This window comes from Peromyscus californicus, unplaced genomic scaffold (genome assembly GCF_007827085.1).
Source record: "Peromyscus californicus insignis strain IS unplaced genomic scaffold, ASM782708v3 Scaffold_23__1_contigs__length_62951481, whole genome shotgun sequence".
NCBI classification, from domain to species: Eukaryota; Metazoa; Chordata; class Mammalia; order Rodentia; family Cricetidae; genus Peromyscus; species Peromyscus californicus.
In genome coordinates, this window is record NW_026294534.1 from 28,028,705 (window position 1) to 28,046,853 (window position 18,149).

Sequence of the window (18,149 nt, forward strand, 5' to 3'; positions counted from 1 at the left end):
GCCTGAATCTTCTTGCTTCAGCCTCCTGAGTGGCTGAGGTACAGACCTACATCAACAGACACTGAATGGTTATCCACAGGCTAATGGTGGATACCATGGATGGTGGTCCACAGGTTAATGGTGGATGCCATGGACGGTGGTCCATAGGTTAATGTTGGATGCCATGGATGGTGGTCCACAGGTTAATGGTGGATGCCATGGATGGTGGTCCATAGGCTAATGGTGGATGCTGTGGATGGTAGTCCACAGATTAATGGTGGGTCTGAGTGGGGTCTTCGAGTTCTTTCTGAATAGCTGCAGCCAATCCTGAAGGTGTGATTTGGGGCATGGAGGTGTGTGCCTGTAATTACAGCAGTTGGAGTCTGAGACAAGAGAGCAGCAGATCTGAAGCCAGCTTGGGCCACAGTGAAATCTTGTCTGCAAACAAAACCAAAACAGTCCTGAGGCAATCTCAAAGAACCGGGGACAGAAATGGTCAAGTGTGCACAACCAAGAGGGGCCAATGGGGAAGAATGTATGCAGAATTTTATCTTCAAAATTTTAAATTCGTTAGTGACAAGACGTATTTTTAGCATATTGAAAAAGAATATCTTTATCTTAAAGGGATATGGGTTTTTTAAAGGTTAAAAAACAATGCTTGAGAGAATGGTGGTTGGACCTGAAGCCTCAAGACACCACACAACTTGTGGGTGTGGTGGCAGATGCCTTGAATCCCAACACTCAGGAGACAGACAACTGGATCTTTGTGAGTTCAAGGCCAATGTGGTCTACAGAGTGAGCTCCAGGACAGCCAGAGATATGTAGAGAGACCGTGTCTCAAAAAATACCACCCCCATCAAAAAAAAAAAACAAAAACAAACAAACAAACCAAAACCACAACTTAAGCCCTCATGTCACAAAACAGGAAACCAAATACATGTGTTCTCTACTATATAGGGATTGGTCCCTGTATTGACTTTTTTTTTTTTTTTTTTTTTTTTGACATCATTTACAATTTAAGGTCTAAAAGTATTATGAATTTAGCTTTTATTCAAAATTAAATAAGCAAAAGCAAAAATCTTAAGAAACTTGTACAAATTACTTACATAAAAGAAAGTTAATAGAGACAGTCACAAATCTGCAACAAATAATTATAAAAGGGCTAGGGCAGCATGGATATAACCATGTCACAGCACGGTGCTCTAACTGGGATGTGAATAAGGCATAACTAACATTTGCACCAAGACCAGAGGAAAAACAAAACAAACCTTACAAGCTTAGTTCTACGTTAAGCTCCTCCTCCCCCAGATCCTCAACGGCTTTATACACTAGCTAATTCCTTAAATACGAGTTATCATGTCAAACTCTATATGACAGAGACGGGCAGTTAATGTGAAAAGCCCCCTAGAATGTACAAGCTAACCGGCTGAACCGAGTTCTCCATCTACCTGTATGTACACTTTAATGTAAACCATATTTTCACAGTTTTGAGAATGGATGCACAGTACCATGTTAGGTTTGCAGCTGTCCCTGGAGACTGGCTCTAGATTCTGCATCCCTGCCGGCCGGCCACGGGGATGCAAGTATTTACATAAATAAGAAACTGTGTCATAGTCAATGGCCAAGACAGTTCAGCAAGAGCAGGATTTCCAACAACAAAAAAAATGATACTCTGTACCATAGTTTATAGACGTGTGCAAATAGAAGCATCAGGACAAATAAATCTGAGGCAAATTCAATCGGCGAAATCTCCTATGACTACCGCTGCGCTGTAAACGTGGGCAACAGAGGACCCTCAGCAAGTTCACTCTCTATGGCTTTTTTTTTTTTTTGTCTTTTAAAATTTGTCTTTTAAAGCCAGAGAAAAAACACACACGCTACCCCACACAAACACACATGCACGCACACACGCACGCCAGTTTGCATTCACACAGGCATACACACGCACACATCATACATCCACGGAGTACTTAGTTCAGTTAGAGTATGGTACATAGTGCAACTTCATCACAATGTAGAGGTTTAACACACATTCAGTGTGTGTTTTCTGTGCAAGTTCTTAGTGGTCTAGGACCTAGTTGAAGGTATTCATTTGCAGATCCACGAGATTCAGGAGGTTGAAGAAAAAAAAAAAGTTTCCTTAATTTCTTAAACCAGCACTGGGTGTGCAAAGGCAGCGGACAATCTGGCCGTCCATGAGCCAGATCAGGGTGACTTTCAATGAGATCCAACCGCTTCTCAGCCTTGGGGCTAAGAGCAAGCTAAGGAAGATCCGAGCCGTTCATGACTTAGATTGGTCTCTAGAAAAGTAAGTCAGAATGTGCTGTATCTTCGTCAGCCGTTCCTCCAGGGACTTCATCGACAGGACGGAGAGTTGATACCGAGGGTCTACAGGAAGGACTGCCAGCAGCCACCAACACCATGCAGGTCCATTGGGGGTTGCCTAAAACCAACCCAACAGTTCATACTGTTAAGAAAGTGTAACAGTAAAAACTACCAAAAATGCCCCACTTTAATTCAAAATTAAATCAAATTCAATTAAATCAAAATCAAATCTAATCCAAAAATCAGAATCCTAAACAAGAAGAAAAAACTTGACTTCCCATTTTGAAAAATGACATGTCTCTGACAAGGAAGTTCCTGTGTATTTCCGGAACAGCCACCGAGACAAGGAATTTCAAGATTAGGATCTGAAAGCCTCCCTCACTGCCCACTACACTGGTGCTCACAAGGAACCACCACCTCTGAGAATGACAAAGGAACCAGGACAGTGCCTGGGGGTGGCTCCACTCACTGTCTGCATTGTCTCAACTCTGCATCCCGTCTCCTTCCTTCTACATCCCAGAGACTACGGTTCCCAGAATCCTATCCTCCACATGCCTCCAGGTTAGGCTCAACCAGGCCAATGGCATTCTCAGCACATGCAGACACTGGAGAGAGGTCATTATTCTCTGGAAACTCTTACGCAGTGTGGGAATGACAGCACCAAAGTCATCTCACCTGAAGGTTTTCCTCCCTCTCAGGCATCGATCCAAAGTGTTGAAGGATTTGGCTTCGAAATCTATCTCTTAAATTCTGAAACCAGCTGCAGGCTTGTGAGTACACCAAGTCATGAAGCTCTCTCAGACTCTGTATCTCATCTCCATTCTCAATCTAGAGAGAAGAGTTGGTAAGATCTCTGTGTCCGATTTCCTAGCCCTTAGCATCAACCACCCAGAACACAAAAAGCAGAACACAGAACAGAGGAACAGCCACGTCAGTGCTGGATTCTCACAGTGAGACTCTCTTGCAGTATTAGCTTATGTTTCTACCCTACAGAGTCCTACTGGGACTTGCTGGAAAGAGCATGGCCTGATCTCCACTGAGAGCAGGCAGCAACCTGACTGACCGCCTGGGAAGGAAGAAGTATGGTGGGCAATGAGTTCTGGCTCAAAGGTCTATGAGAATTTGGAATAAAACAGTTGCTGCAATATGAAGAAAAATGGGTCGCCTAGGGTACAAACGGCCCGGCAGAAAGCAGTGTCGGGAGGGAGGGCGGTCATAAACACATCTTTTCCCAGAGAACTGGGTCACAACACAAAAACAAAAAGCAGCGAAAATACTTGTCCCCAGACTGGCAAATCAAAAGGGAGAGAATAGAGTAGACAATGTTCAACTTCTGCCATACAGGCCGAAGGCTGGGGCTCCCTCCATTCACTCCTCCAAACCACCGAATAGCAAGTGTCAAATGAAAGGCATCTTCTAGCCAGGAGACTCACAGAACACAGGTGGACGGACCATCAGGGAACTCAGCCATTTGAACAGGCTTCCCCACGTTCCTGCCCCGCCCCCTCCCCGTGTGCCTGGCTGTGCTCTGAGACAGCTACATCAGTTCACCTGAACAAACAGCAGGCAAGTGCCACAAGACCGTTTTCTGGGCACAGGGGCTTGCTGCAGAAACTGCCAGCCTGGCTGCAGACCCACAGGGTGAAAGAGAACTGACTTCGAACAGCTGTCCTCTGAACTCCACATGAGCACCATAGCATATGAATGCCCCTGTGCCCACTACAGTGAATGAATGAATGAATGAATGAAATATTTTTAAAAGGCAGGATGACTCAGACTTTCATGTTTTAAAGGGTGACTAACACAAAACAACCAAGGGACTCAGGAAGATTTTGAAATACAAAAACGTAAAACCCCGAAAGGTCATGCATTTCACTTCTGAAAAAACTAAAACGACAACTGAAACTAAGCATCAAAATCAGCTGTAATTTGCATAACATGATATATCTATGAGCTGTGCTTAAAAATAGCTAAAACGGGAAAGGGCTGCACATCGGAGAGAAAAACGAAACCAGCCCAGAAGCAAACAAATTTCAAAAGCAAGCGTTTTTAAGGTTAAGAACACTGCTACAACAATTAAATAGAGCTTAAAATTTCATTAGACACTACAGAAAATAGGATTACCACAAGAAGAAAAGGTAAATAATAAAACTGAGATCTTCCAGAGCAGAACAGGCAAAAACAAAAGCAAAGAGCCAAAACGTGTGAAAGGGAAAAAGAATTCTTAGACACTGTTATGACCAAAGACAAGAGCCAAGTCTCCTAAACACGGCACCACTTTCCAAACACACTTCCAACATGCTACTCTACCGATACAAGCTTTCAGCCATAGATGTTCAGCTATGCACTGAAGGGATTTTGCCTTAACATGTGATATATCATTATACAAATTTACCTAAAATTAAAACAAAGAACACTGTCTTTCGCAAACAATTCTATCCCAAGTACACTAAAACAAAGACTATCAATCAACTAAAATTTTCAAGTCATTCAACATTCTGCCCTGACAGAGCCAAGTATCCCTCCCCCATGACATTTTTGTTTGTTTGTTTGAGGCAGCGGGGTCTCTCTGTGTAGCCCCATCTGCCCTAAAACTCACTACACAGACCAGGCTGGCCTCGAACTCTGCCTGCCTCTGCCTCCTCCCACATGACATCTTTCTAAGAGAGACCAGGCAACATCGGGCCAGTCAACTCTATCACCAGAGAGGCAGCAGGGTGCAAGGAGAAGGCCCAGTGTGTGGAGCCGGCCATCATTTGTTACACACTACAGATTCCTGGGCAAGTGATCAGCTGTCACCTCCTCTCTCTTCAGATGTTAACTGTCTCAGAGTTATGAAAGTCTATGAACTCTCTGTGAGGCGGCTCGGGCCCCACGGTCAAGAAATGTTGACTGAAATGAAGGGACAAAATAGATCAGAGAACAGTGATAATGTTAGACCCGTGCTTTATCCTGCCTTTCCCATAGAAACTGTTTTCAACTTGATACTGAAAAGAGCAACAACTTTCTGGTACTTTAATTCCAGTTGGTAAACCGGGTCCTGAAAACATCGTGAGGCCACATCAATCTTGTCTAAGAAAGATGTCTGTCACCTTAGAAAGCTATCAGCAGCATGTATCCACTGGCAGTGTCTTATCTGGGACATCTTACCATTTTAAAACAGCATCCAATTGTATTTATTTTCTAATTAAGATTGTCTCTGACACAGGAAAAATCCTAACACACAGAATAACCATTAAAGAATTTTGCGTTTACTTTCACATTAAATTTTAATCTACAAATGCTAACAGTTTTAATTATTAATGAATCAAATAAAATAAGGTACAGATTTGATGAGCTGGGGGCTCAATTAGTCAACAGCTACTGTTAAGTGATTACCGCGAATACAATATGAACAAGCACAGGTAGGGTCCAGGCACCATCCTGCCGGGGATGCCTGGAACGTGATGAAGCTGGAGATTCTCATCCCCAGGTTCTCCGGAATGGGCAAACGATTCAAGAGCAAGATAAAAAAGGCAACTGGAGCGGATCCTTCTATGCAGCAATGATGAGTAAAGAACTGGTTCCTGTGCCTACAAAACCTCACCTACATGTACGTACCAAGCCCTAAGATGCGGCAGCCCCAGAGCACAGCAGAATAGAACACTTTCAATACCTTGACATCTTCCAGATACTCAATGTCTGCAGTGCAGTATCCGTCTTTCATTCCTCTTTTTAAAACTCTAAACCGCTTTCCTCCAACTGTGTCAACCACAGACCGTCCGTCGGGTAAGAAATGCACATTTCGAATTTGTAACATACAACCATAATCTGCAAAACTAAGAGAAAAAGAGTGTTTGAGCGTTAAGTGTGCAAAGCCTCATTCAGACACACAGGAAGATATCGAAGTTCACAAGCAGTCTACCTGTTCTGTGTATCACTGACACACATCCCGAACTGCTTGGTTCCAGTCTGTATACTTCTTCGAATCATGAGCCTGTATCTGGGCTCAAATACATGGAGAGGGCAAGGCACAGTGGGATAGGCCATAGTGCAAACAAATATTGGGACATTCTTGGTCAAGCTGAAGAAAAAGAAGAAGAAGAAGTTTCATTGTTATAGACCAAATCAGACGGCAAAAATATATCAGGATACAACAGTGACAAAATGGATTCAAACCCAACAAAATCTATTTTAAATACGTGCTCTCAATTCCTGGCCGGGACAGGAAGCAGTTCCCCTTTCTCAAGTTCACACTGCTGCATCCTAAGCCTGAAAATCTGATTACGTTCCTCGTATTTATAAGCTTGAATTCTAAAACAGTAGGTACCATATCGAGCTAACTATTTTTAAGAATGAAAAGGAAATTTACCAGAACTAACATTTTATATTGAGAACTTGTTTAAAATACTTACAAGGAAGGACAAAGTTATAGCTTTAATCCATGAAACATTGAGGAAAAAAAATGGACTCCTAAAATGGACAAAAATTCTGAAGCATGATATTTTCAAGTTATCAATGGAGATAATTCAACAAAACAACATTTTTTTTTTTGTTTTTTGTTTTTTGTTTTTTCAGATAACTGAAATGTCAGTCACCTTTCTTCTGCCAGATTGTGAACAGTAAGAGTGACCAAGGCAATGCCTAGGTAGCAAGGATGAGTAGGCCTGGCCGTGTGTGTGGGGGTGGGGGCGGGCGCAAAGCTGAGAAAGAAATGCACATCCAAGTACTTGGCTCCACAGCAGGAAACCCCACAGGTTTCTGGGTAGAAAATGTTCGTGTTTCTTTGGACCAAGAATTTTTCTTTATAGAAACAACCCTACAGATGCAGAAATGAATATTCACAGTGACATTGTAGGGGCTTTCTGGAAGTTGCCAATTGGAAGAGGAGACCATACAGTATGGGGCAAAGCGTGGACTGGCTGAAGACGGAGCGCCACGCTGCCCACTAGGAGGCCCAGGGCTGCACTGACCTACAGAGTGACCTGCACTGTGGAGAAGAGGACTGTGGGGAATAATGACGCCAGCGTGCTCCCTTTCCATCTCACCAGCGTGCTCCCTTTCCACCTCACCAGCGTGCTCCCTTTCCACCTCACCAGCGTGCTCCCTTTCCACCTCGCCAGCGTGCTCCCTTTCCACCTCGCCAGCGTGCTCCCTTCACACCTCGCCAGCGTGCTCCCTTCACACCTCGCCAGCGTGCTCCCTTCACACCTCGCCAGCGTGCTCCCTTTCCACCTCGCCAGCGTGCTCCCTTTCCACCTCGCCAGCGTGCTCCCTTTCCACCTCGCCAGCGTGCTCCCTTTCCACCTCGCCAGCGTGCTCCCTTTCCACCTCGCCAGCGTGCTCCCTTTCCACCTCGCCAGCGTGCTCCCTTTCCACCTCGCCAGCGTGCTCCCTTTCCACCTCGCCAGCGTGCTCCCTTTCCACCTCGCCAGCGTGCTCCCTTTCCACCTCGCCAGCGTGCTCCCTTTCCACCTCGCCAGCGTGCTCCCTTTCCACCTCGCCAGCGTGCTCCCTTTCCACCTCGCCAGCGTGCTCCCTTTCCACCTCACCAGCATGCTCCCTTCACACCTCGCCAGCGTGCTCCCTTTACATTTCGCTGCTACATGACCGCTCATGACCTAAGGACATGTGAGGCTTCACACAAAAGCCCAGTTGAAAGAACAGGCCTGCGAGCAAGCATGGATGCCCCTGGCTTCTCTCCCCCACTCTCGGCTCTCCACCTGCTGCTTCTGCAACGCCTCTCTCTCTCTAAGGGTGGGCTGGCTTCACCACTGTGCTTCCCATCTGAAGCGTCCATCACCACATCTCTCTGATCTAGGCTTCTATCAAAGACAGGCAGGGTCTTCACCTCAGTATCTTCTATCATAAACTATACAATAAAACATGAGTTTCTTGGGAGGATAAATCACTAACGGGCTGTAAAGAAGAGCTTAGGAACTTCTGTGTTGAAGGCCACTGGCCTGGGAAGAATTTCCATGGGCAGGCAGAGGTGGGCAAATCTACCCAGCTCCAGCCAATCCATGGCAGTGGGGACAGCTGCTAGCACCCCAAAGTCGCCTCTGGGTGTTTCTTCATCCTTCTACTAACCTGCATGTTCTCCACCCTGGTATCTTTGCTGAGGATTTGACCCCTAAGGCATTCCTTCATATTTCAATCCCACCCTATTCCAAGTCTCTAGCCTAGGGGTTCTCAACCCGTGGGTTACAATCCCTTTGATGGGCCGTCTAAGACCCCTGGAAAACATGGAGAGTTACATTACGATTCAGAACAGTAGCAAAACCAATGTTATGAAGTAGCAACAAAAGAAATTATTTAGTTGGGGGTCGCCACCACACACAGACCTGTATTAGACGGCTGCAGCCTTAGAAAGGTTGAGAACCACTGCTCTAGCCTGTTAACATTCCTGCTAACGGAGGCTGATGTTCCTCCTGTTCCAGGATGTGGGAGACCAGTCTGCATCCGCCTTACCCACTTCACCTCTACCCCATCCCACCGCCTGTTGTCAGAGCAGGAAATCGCCCCCTAACCTCTAACACTGCTTCAGTCCTAAGAGCTGCACTGGTGACTCCCTATAGAACATCTGGACTCGACCGATCGAGCTTCTGCGATCCCATCTGCTCAGGACAGAAAACCTGATCAACAGTTGGCTAACGTGTGCCTCTGTGCTAGACTGACTGACTGACTGCGTCCAGCTCGCTTAGGGAAGGCTCTCTTGCTGCTTCCGTACTCCCGGTTAATTTCACTAGAGACTTACTGTGAGAGCTCGGCAGTCTCTTCATCATAGATTTTCTTCCTCTCAGACAGCTCATCCGGCAGATACTTCACTATTAACTCTTCCAACAGCTGCGTGACGCAGTACCTCCTGTCTGCTAGATACTACAAGACAGAATTATTTCACACTCCAGTCGATGTTTTCCTACAGTACAAGGCAGGCAAAACAGTGTCCCTGAGAGATCAAAGCCTTTGCTATAGACCTGCACACTTGATTCTGACTGCATTTAATTAGCGAGGGGGACCCTGCAGTTCGTGTAGCTACACAATAAACCTGCCTGGGCCTCTGCTCCAGCGCGAGGCTGGAGACTCAGCTGGAACCAAGCCCCACGTAGAAACGGTCCTGCCACGAGCACAGATCTTTTATTGGCAGCAACCAGCCTGGCCCCTGCCATCTCCCACAACACAAGCCAGTTTCTAGGAAGCAAAAGGAAGACGTGGATGAAGACAATAATGCACTTGTCTGATTTCAGAAATTCAAAACAATTCCTGTTTTGTCTACTTTCAAAGATGAAGTCTCTACATGGCTTTTGTGGTTGGGAGTGCTGTTTCTATTTCTGTGAGATAAGGTCTCACTGTGTAGTTCAGGATGCCTTGCCTGGAAGTTGAGGTTCTCCTGCCTCAGCTCCCTAGGTACTGGGATTGGAGGCATACAATACCCCTCCATCCTTTGAATTTTTCTCTTAGGTTTTCTTTCCAATGTTACTATCCCTTAGTGTTCACCGGGATGATGCTTTTCCTGTATGATCATCCCCACCTCTTTGTAAATGGTACATTAGTGTTCCCCTTTAAACCCTGAAAACTGCTATCCACACGTAGTGTGTATCATTGCTGATACACCGAAAAAAATATCCACCTCACTCCTGTGAAAGCTGTGAAAGCTCTCTCGGGTCAGGAGCCAACTGCGTGTTTCATGACGTCTTCCTTAATTACTCTTTCTTTACCTTACACTGTGTATTTTACAGTTTTTACTACAGTAAAGGGACATATCCACCTCTACACTGTACCACATGGATATGGATACATAAATCTCTGTCACTAAACTAAAAGTTGCTTAAGACCAGGGACAAGCTCAGAGCAGGTAGACAAAAAATACACATGTATTAACTACACGTAGTCAGAATGAACTCGGAAGAAAAACCACAAGAGAAGCCATCCTTCAATCTGTACAGCCAACCAAAGCAGCAGTTCTGTCCAATGAAGAACACAACGGGAAACCGAAGAATTCGGGAAGGAAACGAGGGAAGCCGTTCTCAGCGCTGACTAGGAGACAGACTGCAAGACTCACCCCGGGGCTGACTTAGGGGTGCGGTGTGGAGTCTGAGAATCAGTTCCTGCAAGGGCTCAGCTGACCCAGGTGCTGCTGCTCAGTGCACACACTGGAAGGAGGGCTGGATTTACAATGGAGAGGAGGCCTGAGCAGCACTCCATTAGACTGTGTGTGTGGATAACAGGAGTTTGCCATCAGACTAAACACATTATACACTTCGTAAGAGCAGTCTTCTTACTATTTTCTGTTAATAAAGATTTCTGAAAAAATGGATGTGCACACAGTTACAGCTGATGAAATAGTACCTTAGGCCCCTTGGGAGGGGTCTAAATCTGTGTAGCAGTTTTAAGGGACTAGGCAATCCGACAAATATTTTAGGAGTATTATAAAAATATAGCCACTGATTCAGTAGTTCACCTCCCAGGAACTTAGCCAAGGCTATTGTCAAATAGCTACTCTCATTAATTGACAAAGGGACAGACCAACTGTAAGCTCTGGAACAGGGGAATGCTGCAAAGCTCATGTCTTTACACCATACTTCATGGGGAAAGGAAGATGGCAAAATGCAAGCAGGAAATACGCAAAACTACAGAGCATAGCAGTATAATTTTCAAATTCTATACTATCTATATTTACACTTTACAAATGGCAATGTAAGGTATCTTCAAAGTTGGAAATAGGATAGATATTTTTAAACAGCTAATTATATATTCAAATAGTATGTTCAAGGTTTCCTTCAAACTACTAATATTTTTAAAGACAAAATTTCTCTAAATGAAAGCAATGTACTGAATAATTGTTAGCTTGAAAATAAGAGCAATGCTAATACAGATTATCTAAACTCTGGGAAAAATTAGCATGTTAAGCATAGCTTATCCAAAAACATTGAGAAGCTGTTACAACTGGTAAACCCTTCTAAGACTTCAGCTTACATTTCTTGACTTTGCAAACACTGTATATGGGTGTGTGTGTATACACATGTGTGCTTGTGTGTGTTTTGAACATACCAGCTTGCTATTTAAGACACATATCAAATGTAGCAATACACACCACTGTGTTTTCCACACAGGTATCTTTTATATAGAAAATAATTACATTTAAAAAGGTTTTATTCATATTTTAATTCACTGGTGGAGGATGCTTTCTCTGTACAGATGTGATACAGGGAGGCATGTTCCCATGGATGCTCCCACTGCAGATGCTACATAGCACCACTTTGCTGATCCTGATAGAGAGGGGCCAGGAGACAGCCCTGCCCCCACCTTCCCATCACAGGATGCTAGTACTAGTCTGACTCTGAGACAAGGGGGATGCTTCTTCTATCCCACCACTCCTTAGAGCTACTCTGTCCAGCGTAGTAAGCACTGGTCACCGTGCCTCAAGGTTTAGTTTACTGAACAAAATGAAAACCAGTCCCTCGGCCACTCTAGCCACAATTCAAGTGCTTCGGCAGTCACATGGGCTGGTGGCCGCCAAACTGGACAGGAAAGCTGACCGTTTCTATCATGCAGAGGCTGTACGGGACAGTTGCTCCAGGTGATAAGGGTTCTGAACAGGCCTCAAATCTGGGAGAGATGCAGGGCAGTAGCGTTTCCCCAATAGTGTCATCATTAAAACTGAGCCTTCCCCTGACCAGGCAGCTGAAAAGGCTCGGTCTTTAGGACCTGTCTCTTCCCAACTCTCAATTCCCCTTTCCTAAGCAACATGGTATCTTAGTTAGGGTTTCCATTGCTGCAACCACACACCATAACCAAAGGGCATGAAAGAAGCAAGGGCTTATTTGGCTTACACTTCCATATTGCTGTTCATCACTGAAGGAAGCCAGGACAGGAACTCAAACAGGGCAGAATTCTGAAGGTAAGAGCTGATGCAAAGGGCATGAAGGGGGGCTGCTTATTAATTTGCTTCTTGTGGCTTGTTCAGCCTGCCTTCCTATAGAACCCAGGACCACCAGCCCAGGTATGGCACCACTCACCATGGGCTGGGCCCTCCCCCACTGATCACTAATTAAGAGAAATGCCTGACAACTGGGTCTCATGGAGACATTTCCTCAACTGAGGCTCCTTCCTTTCTGATGACTCTAGCTTATGTCAAGTTGACCCACAAACCAGCCAGTCCAGGGGGTAATGAGCAGTGTGTGCAGTCAGACAGAATGTACAACGCACCTCACTTTGAAAATGAAATCACTCTTTCTGGGCCTGAACAGAAACCAAACCATGTTGCCAAACTTAAGGCCAATAAACAGATACAAATGCACACTTACCTCCTTTAAGCTCTCTTTGCAGAGGGGACAGTACGGCGTGTGATCTAAACAGCGCTCAAGACAATTCTTACAGAATGAATGTCCACAAGGGGTTGTTACTGGCTCAAAAAACAACCTGAAATCAAACGAAGTACGTGTTAGCTTTCCCACCAGGAGCCTTCGCATTGGAAAAGCGTCTGTTCATGATGGATCACAACACAAATCTCCACTTAGAGGAGGGAGGCCGAGCTGGGGGGCAGAAGAGAAGGAAGGAAGAGGGCAATGCTAAGTGTACTGTGCCCTCCTGAACCTTCTGGAAGATCTCTATCAACAAAGTACGCTCCCGGGGCCTAGAACTGTGCTGGCCACTGCAGTGGCCACTAAGTGGATGCCTGTGGCTACCAACCACTTGAGCTGTGGCCGATCCAGACTGAGCCTCGAAAGTAAACTGACAGCAAACGCCGATGTCAAAGACAGTTCAAAGTAAATAAAGTTCAAAGTAATTAAGATTCTTATACAGCCTCATCAATTAAAGACGGTACTTTGTAGTTTTATAAAAGCTTTACTACACAGAATACACTGAAAAAAAGAATATTCTAAGCAAACTATAATGACACAAGTATGAAGATGCCATGATGAAATTCCTTTGCATATTAACTCAAAAACTTAATTTAGGGAAAGAATGATCTAACATGGCATGGTGGAACAGGTATTGAATTCTTTTTTTTTTTTTTTAAGATTTATTTATTTATTGTGTATACAGTGTTCTGCCTGCATGTGTCCCTGCAGGCCAGAAGAGGGCACCAGATTTCATTACAGATGGTTGTGAGCCACCATGTGGTTGCTGGGAATTGAACTCAGGACCCCTGGAAAGGAGCCAGTGCTCTTAACCTCTGAGCCATCGCTCCAGCCCTACTCCTAATATTTTAATCCTAGCACACTGGAAGATGAGGTAAGGCAATCATTAGTTCAAAGCACAGGCTACACACTGAGACCCTGATTCACAAAAGGAAAACAGAATAAATATGACTGAGGAAGCACCAGAATGTAATATCAGATATGACTCTCAACACAGAAAAATGTATTTACTCTATAATTACTTTCTGAAAAATAACCCTCTGGCTTCCCCAGAATATTGCTAGATTTGTATATACTTTAGGAATGATAAGGAAACTGAGGTTCCCAATAAAGAGACCCACAGAGGAGTACCATAGAGTCTCACCCTCAGCCAAGAATGGCCAGCCCCAGGCCTTGGATGGGTTGTGAACTCCGAGTCTACCATAATTCATGAAAATGAGAAAAGTCCTTTCAAGCCTTCCTAACATCCAGGATCATAAGTAGTCGCATAAGGGAAATCCTTATCCCATGTTACTTTAATAGGACTTAATGGTTACTATGAGAAGGACAAGATGATATCCATGAAATACATACTCTGGATTCTTACTCAAATCTATGTCAGAACACACTACAGCTTGCCATATTCTTTTTCTAGTTGAACACTGAGGTACAGGCTATGCAAACACTGGCCTCACTTTCTAAACCTGTAAATCTGAGATTCAGAGATCTAGTCCCTCAAAGGTGTGAACAGCTAAACTTAGGACTAAACTTCCATCATCTGATCCTTAACTAGCATCGTTACTCTCTTTCCTAACATTACCTTTATCTCTACCACATTTACATCAATAGAGTCATCTTTATAAAATGTGATACACTTACCTCATACAGAGAGAACATTCAAAATCGGAGACATCTATTAACTCTTCTGGGATGTCACCGTAAGCTAATGACAACACACAGTCTTCACTGGGGGACTCTATTGAAATAAACAGACAGGGTTTCACTCTTCAGGGAGGAAGTTCAAAGGTCATTCTCAATCAATCCTTTATGGGGGTAAGGGTAGGACGGAAGCCTTACCACTCTGCTTTTTAAGTTTATTCCTCCCGTCTTCATTAATAATCACATCCTGTTCTAAGAGAGACAGCTTCCTTTTCAGCAGAACGCCTTTTCCCTGAGCGGACAGTAAAGGTTCTGAGGACACGCGCTTCAGACCCTCTTCCCTGGCAGGCACTGGCGCTGTATTGACGGCTTGTGCTGACCGAGCACGGTTTAAACTTCCTTTGACAGGCGCTGGGGCGTCCTCTGGTCGCTCTTCAGCCTACAGAACACAATACAGAGGTAACTCTTCTCGCCGTCCTTTACTCTTGCCCAGAAGAAAAATGGAAGTGAGATTCCAACTCATTTAACGGAACTTTTTAATTCCCAAACGGGGCAAGCAAATGAGTTTTGTCAGGATTTACGCAGCCTTAGACATCAAGCTGACTGACGTCACCGTGTGGGTTAAGGCAGTGGTGCTAATGTAGACGCTCCGAGACCGAGAAGAAACTATTTAAAACTGTCTGCATGTTCTAAAACACTGTCAACTTCCTGACAGTGAAGTGATCTAAAATGGTGGTCAATGAGAAAATATTTTAGTATAAATCAAAAGCCGCAGACAAGATCCTGCTGCGATAACTAGATAGGCAATACACACTTAAGCGGGTCTTCATGCTTGACCATGAGAAAGCGGGGTCTTAGCTGTGAGGAGGCGGGGCTGCAGAGCAGATGGTCACCTCTTCCACCATCTTACCTGCCTCAGGCTAAGCTCCCCCGGAGAGTGAGGCCCTTCCACTACTGCAGGAAAACCGACAGGTTTGTTTTTAATACATGGTAACAAGCTCCAGGACGACTCCTTCAGGCCTTCCTTTAGGTTCTCAGGCGACAATAAGTCACACAAGATCTGTAAGAGACATGATAAAAATAAAACAGAAGATATATACTATCTGGTGAAGAATGGCAAACTTATCTATTCAAATTCTCAGAGGTGTTTGTAGCGGACGTTATTTTTAATCATCAGGGAAAATAAGTCAATATATTTTAAAGTTTTTTTAACCAAGGTATGTCTCAGCTGGGATCCTATCACCTCAAGAAAAAAAGGTCAAACCTTTGAAAGAAAGGAAGGCATAAAGTGGCCTGAGAAGGTACTCAGGGGAAAGGCTGGCTTTTAAACATAAGGATTATAAAGGGAAGGGATTTTAAGAGAAGCAGAAACTATTTAATCTATTAGTGAGCCCAATTCTGTCAAGACAGACCAAGGGGTCCACTCCAGTGTATTCTGAGGTTGGAACTGGAGTCCTGTGGTCCTGTGTGAAGCACAGACACTGGACTCAAGCACAAAACTCTGAAGGTCCCTGTGCTTATACTGCACTCAGCCTGTCACTGACCAACTACCCATAAGGCAGCCTGCCTTGTTGGGCACTTGCTCGGGAGCAAAGTGCTACCCTGCAACAGCTGGGAGTTCAAATGCAGCTGGCTGCACCATCGAACCTTCTGGGTGTGCAACAAAGGATGCATCTCAGCCACTCAGATAAACAGCTTTATTAAGGTAGAGGGAATGCCTGGTTTTCAGACGCTGTGTCAGCCTGGCGGCAGCTAATGTCACCCTTTTGCTTCTGTTTTGTTTTTTTCCATGATGGCACCTATTTAACTTGGTTTGGTCCAATCTTTCCTCTGAAGTCCTCTGATCATGGAACTCACATCTCTTGCCCCCTACCCCTTCCCTCCCTCGCTGTCTACTAAAATAACAGCTATATCAACAACTCCAGGGCAATCGATGGACAAAGATGTGTGGTATGCTGAGATAAAGAAGGCAAAGCAAGCTGAATGGGACAATACTACTGTCAATCATGGAAGGAAAAGGCCCGAATGACAGGTAAGTCCAGAGATTCCTGAGTGGGTATAATGAAAGCAACTTTCAATAGGGACCATCAGCTTGGTTCTGACAGAACAAAGTACAGCCCTTTCCAAAGTGCTTGGGGCCAGAAGGGTTCTAATTAATTAATTAATTAATTAATTTTAAATTTTGGAGTAATGACAGAGATATCTTGGGTATGGGACACAAGTCTAAATACAAAATTTGTCTGTCTGTATCTTGTACCCATAAACTAAGGGTAATTTTATATCATGTTTTCAGTGCTCTTGTGTTTTGACTATGACCAATCACTCATATGAGGTCAAGTATGAACTTTTACACATAAGGCATCTCATCTCCAATGTTTCAATTTTTGATTTTCATATTAGGGATGTTGAACATCAATTTGGAAGCATCTGTATTAATAAAGCAAAACTACCACAGTGAAATATCTGTGACTGAAACTCCTTGGTTTCCTCGAGAATCCAGTATCTGAAGATAACAACATGCTTGTCAAATTGCTCCTCAGATGAAACTCCTGAAATTCCTTGTCTCACTGATTTTAGAGGGCCTGGTGGCTGTCCGCCCTGGCTTAGACAACGGACGACTGTAAGCACACTGTCGTACCTTCTCTACTTGCAGCTTTGCAGGGGCGAAGTCCTCATCCAGGGCTAAGCACTGGAGGAAGAGCTGTAAGGCGTCGCCTAGGAAGCCGGCGTCCTGGAGGACCTTCCCCTTCCGGAAGTAGACCTTCAACAAAGCACACGCGCCAAGCGTTAGGACTCTTGGCCAAAACCATCCAGGAAACAAAGCGTGCTCAGACATGCTGATTCTGCAACCGAGTGACTCTGAGAAGGACAAAGCGTGTGAAAGCCTACCTGTCGCTCCAAGGAAATACTAATGGGTAAACTGAGGCCCTCAAAATGACTGGACCGACGTTCACAGCAGTTAGTGTTTCTGAAGACCAGAGACACATCTTCACTTGACAAATTACTGATGTAAAGACTTATTTATCTTTTATCTGTGTGTGTGTGTGTGTGTGTGTGTGTGTGTGTGTGTGTGTGTGTGTGTGTGTGTACATGCAGGTACCTGAGAAGGCGAGAAGAGGGTGTCTGAATCCCCAGGAACTAGGGTTTATGGTTATGAACTGCCCTCCACAGGTGCTGGAAACTAAACTCAGGTCCCCTGGAAAAGCAGCAAGTGATCTTAACTGCTAAACACCCCTAACCACTAATTGAAAGATTACTCATATAAGAAGTTGTCTGAGGGAAACAGAAAATAACATGTAGAATTTATTAACTTTAAGTTGTATCAGAAGCATGTATTAAAAAGCATGTAAAACCCTCATCTTTAAATCAGGGTGAATAATATTAATATTTAAATTATGAGTGATTTCTTCCAATACACTGAATAGATCATTACCAGTTACAAATAATTTCAGTAAAATTTAAATAACCTTGTAACTGTTAGTGACAAATAATCTAGGTAAAATTTAAGTTATTATCTTATAGTTCTGAACAAACAGAAGTTGCTACTCAACTTTCAAATGTGTCTAGTGAACAACCTATGCATGTAAATAATTCAACAATTCATGCTATGGTGGGCTGTATATTCAAGCTAAAATACGGCTGGATGGTGGTGGCACACGCCTTTAATCCCAGCACTCGGGAGGCAGAGCCAGGCAGATCTCTGGGAGTTCAAGGCCAGTCTGGTCTACAGAGCGAGATCCAGGACAGGCACCAAAACTACACGGAGAAACCCTGTCTGGAAAAAAAGAAAAAAAAAATCAAGCTAAAATACAATGTTCATACTATCTACAGAATGTGAGGGGATCTAAGTAATCAATTCAGGGC

General features: G+C 44.3%; 1 protein-coding gene across 1 annotated transcript in view; it reads right to left on the reverse strand.

Moving 5' to 3' along the window:
• Positions 1 to 1,009: 1,009 nt before the first annotated feature.
• The window catches only part of Lonrf1 (LON peptidase N-terminal domain and ring finger 1), a 32,312-nt gene continuing 15,172 nt past the window's right edge, over positions 1,010 to 18,149 (reverse strand). The window contains exons 3-12 of the mRNA XM_052752038.1: positions 16,924 to 17,046; positions 15,196 to 15,345; positions 14,484 to 14,724; positions 14,286 to 14,382; positions 12,591 to 12,705; positions 9,041 to 9,162; positions 6,209 to 6,367; positions 5,960 to 6,122; positions 2,980 to 3,132; positions 1,010 to 2,422 (exon numbers count right to left, since the gene is read on the reverse strand). Of these exons, the coding sequence (XP_052607998.1) occupies positions 2,261 to 2,422; positions 2,980 to 3,132; positions 5,960 to 6,122; positions 6,209 to 6,367; positions 9,041 to 9,162; positions 12,591 to 12,705; positions 14,286 to 14,382; positions 14,484 to 14,724; positions 15,196 to 15,345; positions 16,924 to 17,046 (1,485 nt within the window). The 3' untranslated portion in view covers positions 1,010 to 2,260. The remainder of the gene's footprint in view (positions 2,423 to 2,979; positions 3,133 to 5,959; positions 6,123 to 6,208; positions 6,368 to 9,040; positions 9,163 to 12,590; positions 12,706 to 14,285; positions 14,383 to 14,483; positions 14,725 to 15,195; positions 15,346 to 16,923; positions 17,047 to 18,149) is intronic.